The following is a 3,800-nucleotide window of genomic DNA, read 5'->3' on the forward strand; positions in this document are numbered from 1 at the left end:
CTTTCCCTCTCTCTCTCTCTCATCTATTTTTCCTTTATTTTCACACTATTAATGTCATCTTTTATTCACTTGTTTTTTTCTCTTTTTTTAGTATACGTTCGTCTATAGATCTTTGGAAGAAGAACCTTGAGGACTTGGAGAGTCGCTATAAGATAACAGACCGTTTCCTTCTCTTCAAGTCGACTGTCGTACTAATAGTTGTCATACTGATGTTCTTCTTCTCTCATTTTATACCAGGAGTGGAGCTAAACCTAGGTAGGACAATTAAGCTACCGTATAGCTAAAAAGTTTGGTGGAGTAAAATTTCAGCAAATTTGGTGAATCGAGGCCCATTCGCCAAATTTTTAGTCTCCAATTTGATAAGGCTCCATAGAAGCATGCACAGAATTAAAATTTCGCCAAAATTTTAACCTCCAAACCTCTTTTAGAGTCAATTCGCCAAATTTTAGCACTCCAAATTTTCTAGCTATACGCTATGTATAGCTAAATATTCAGCATTGATGATCATGTACATTGCATGCATGTAGTACTTTACATTGTTAATGAGACCCCTATTTTTAGTAACACTTTTCTAAAATTAGATCACACTAGGTTTATTTTTTACAGCTATAATGTGTATTTTCATAATGCATAATTATCATAATATGAGTAGTACTTTACATTGTTAATGAATCTTCTGTTTGTAGTAGCTATAATTACATCATGCTTGGTTTATCTTACAGCTACAACGTGTGTTTAATAATGTGCATTTATCTTGATATGTACATAGGCTGGATAGCAATATTTGGTGCTCTGATGTTACTGATACTGGCTGATATACAAGAGCTGGAGGCTATACTGAATAAAGTTGAATGGGGCACACTCTTGTTCTTTGCTGGCCTGTTTGTACTAATGGAGGGACTTGCTGAACTTGGACTCATGGAATTTATTGGAAGAATAACAGTTGATGTTATCAAGGTATGTGTTATGAGGTATAAATTAAAGAATACTGGAGTATGTGGACTTTAGATGTACTAGCCTAATCTAAAATTTTTATTTGAATCAATTTTGACTGTGATAAGCATTTCAAGAATTATTCTAATATTAACACAGTCAATGGTTTTATTGTAGTTGTGATATACAGTTGCATGGTAAATAAACGTATTAGAGTAGCATTTTGAAGCTATGTCATACATATATTTGTCCTTATGTTGTGTAAAAGTGTGAACTGATTCTGATCAAAATTGGATTTTTTACTAATTTTTAAAGTTGCTCCAAAAATTTTGCCAAAATTGAAAATTGAGAATTTTTCATTTTAAATTTTTTTTCTAATGTATATACATGTTTTTATGTTGTTTAAAAAGTTTAAACTGATTCCAATCAAAATTAGATTTTTTATGAATTTTTAAAGTTGCTCCAAAATCGAGCCAAAGTCCCTGTACTATAGTACATCGTCCCGGGCCAAATTTTGCCAAAATTGAAAAGTTGAGAATTCTTCATTTTAAAATTTTTTCCTGATGCATATACATGTTCCTGTGTTGTGTAGAAAGTTTTAACTAATTTTGATCAAAATTAGATTTTTTATGAATTTTTAAAATTGCTCCAAAATCGAGCCAAAGTCCTTGTACTATAGTACATGGCCCCGGGCCAAATTTTGCCAAAATTGAAAAGTTGAGAATTCTTCATTTTTATATTTTTTTCTGATAAATATATGTGTATATACTTATGTTGTGTAGAAAGTTTGAACTAATTCTGATCAAAATTGCATTTTTACAAATTTATAAAGTTGCTTCAAAATCAGACATGATCTCAGGCCAAATTTTGCCCAAAGTAAAAAGGAGAGGATTCTCCATTTTTATAATTCTTTCTGATGCATTATGTGTATGTGTGCCTGCAAGTTATGATTACCCCTCTCTTTTCCATAGCAAGTAGATGAAGACAAGCAGTTACTTGTAGCAATAGTGCTAGTTCTATGGGTATCAGCTATAGCATCTTCATTCATTGATAATATACCATTCACACAAGCAATGGTAAGAGAAAAAGAGAGAGAGAGAGAAGGAAAGAGAGAGAGAGAGAAGGAAAGAGAGAGAGAGAGAAGGAAAGAGAGAGAGAGAGAAGGAAAGAGAGAGAGAGAGAGAGAAGGAAAGAGAGAGAGAGAGAGAGAGAGAGAGAAGGAAAGAGAGAGAAAGGGGGGAGAGAGACACTATATTTTGAAAATTTCTCTTGTGTGATGTATTTTATCTTATCAGATTCCAGTAATCATAAAGTTAGCAGACTCTCCTGAAGTCTGTCTACCAGCTAAGCCACTTATTTGGACTCTAGCCTTTGGAGCTTGTCTAGGAGGTATATACTCACCATTACAGTCTCTGGCCATTGGCCTCTATTGATTCCAATAGGTAATGGTACATTAATTGGGGCATCGGCTAACGTGGTATGTGCTGGACTGGCTGAACAAAATGGATACAAAATAACTTTCAACGGATTTTTTAAGTTAGTATGATAATGCTATTTATACAGATAGCCATTCTGGGCATGTACATGTACATTGTATTTATAAATTGTGTTTTGCAATAGGATGGGATTTCCCATGATGGTTGTCACCACTTTCACTGCAAATATTTATTTAATAATATGTCACGTGGCGTTCAACTGGAATGTCAATTCATGCTGAATGATAGTTTATATAGAACATAAAAACATAAAATTATTTTTTATATTATATCAAAAAACTATGTGGTATGTATTAATATTTTTTGATTTTTGTGATGCATTATTTTTTGATAGTTTATGTTTTTTTCCACTTCTATCTTGATCTAATGTTATTATTGTTTTTTGGTGTTGGTGATATGGATAATTGTAAGTACACTAACTATGTCTAGAACCTTACTAGAGAATATTTATATGAATATTGTATTATTTTAATTATTTAAAAACAAAGTGTATTTAAAAAAATAATGATACTTCTATGCAATGCTCTCTACAAGACAATAAAAACAATGGAGACAGTACAAAAATGTCATTAAAAAGAAGCATTAGCTATCCAGAAAAAGTGTTCAGCTTCTTAATAATAATAATCAGACCAGTAACTTGGCTTGTAATTAATATCAGAATTAACCAGTATGTATCCCTGTGGAGAATGAATGAATATAATAATAATTTCGTTTTAAATTAATTTTTTACGCTACAAAAAATTTTGTTATAGTTAGACTAACCTCTCCAAGTTCCAGTTGAGGATTAACAAATGATACTCCATCGAACATTGGAATGGTGATCCCTCTCATTGTGTACTCTAATTGTAAGAAAGAAATAAAATTTTAAAAATTGTAATTAGAATCAATTGTGGTACATTATTAACTAACGTACTGTTTGCTTGTGGTAATACGAATGCATTAATAAGAGCATTGACTGTAACCTGAAGAGGAGCTAATGAGAACTGACCAATGGAAGTCGATGCTAGGCTCATATCAAACCTATACAAGGGGTCCAGTGATGGTTATGATGTTTATTAATGAGGGTTCTGATACACATACTTGAGCAGTGTACAATTTCCACTGACAATTTCTTGTGTACCATCCGCATGTATACTCACATGAGCATCAGCATAGACCGTCTATGGAAGAGTGATATAAATATACATGAATTATTGGTAATAGGAATTAGAAATTTATCTCTTAATTAGCCCTTTAAATACATATAAAAATGGAGAATTCACTCATTTTTAATTTTGGCAAAATTTGACCTGGAACCTTTTTGCCCAATTTTATTTTTTTTTAATTATTTATTTTTTATTTAAAATTAGGCAAAATAAATAAAGATAAAAA

General features: G+C 31.7%; 2 protein-coding genes across 5 annotated transcripts in view; one reads left to right on the forward strand and one right to left on the reverse strand.

Moving 5' to 3' along the window:
* The window catches only part of LOC100636919 (P protein-like), a 7,597-nt gene extending 4,752 nt beyond the window's left edge, over window positions 1-2,845 (forward strand). The window contains exons 19-24 of the mRNA XM_019999331.1: window positions 92-255; window positions 770-957; window positions 1,905-2,009; window positions 2,229-2,322; window positions 2,376-2,469; window positions 2,554-2,845. Of these exons, the coding sequence (XP_019854890.1) occupies window positions 92-255; window positions 770-957; window positions 1,905-2,009; window positions 2,229-2,322; window positions 2,376-2,469; window positions 2,554-2,650 (742 nt within the window). The 3' untranslated portion in view covers window positions 2,651-2,845. The remainder of the gene's footprint in view (window positions 1-91; window positions 256-769; window positions 958-1,904; window positions 2,010-2,228; window positions 2,323-2,375; window positions 2,470-2,553) is intronic.
* A 72-nt stretch (window positions 2,846-2,917) lies between these two features.
* LOC100637046 (bactericidal permeability-increasing protein-like) overlaps window positions 2,918-3,800 on the reverse strand; it is a 9,080-nt gene continuing 8,197 nt past the window's right edge. For all 4 annotated transcript variants that reach the window (XM_019999333.1, XM_019999334.1, XM_019999335.1 and 1 more), the window contains exons 11-14: window positions 3,510-3,589; window positions 3,343-3,449; window positions 3,192-3,268; window positions 2,918-3,106 (exon numbers count right to left, since the gene is read on the reverse strand). In XM_019999333.1, coding sequence (XP_019854892.1) covers window positions 3,041-3,106; window positions 3,192-3,268; window positions 3,343-3,449; window positions 3,510-3,589 — 330 coding nt within the window. In that variant the 3' untranslated portion in view covers window positions 2,918-3,040. The remainder of the gene's footprint in view (window positions 3,107-3,191; window positions 3,269-3,342; window positions 3,450-3,509; window positions 3,590-3,800) is intronic.

Source organism: Amphimedon queenslandica, unplaced genomic scaffold (assembly GCF_000090795.2).
Source record: "Amphimedon queenslandica unplaced genomic scaffold, v1.1 AMPQUscaffold_13276, whole genome shotgun sequence".
NCBI lineage: Eukaryota > Metazoa > Porifera > Demospongiae > Haplosclerida > Niphatidae > Amphimedon > Amphimedon queenslandica.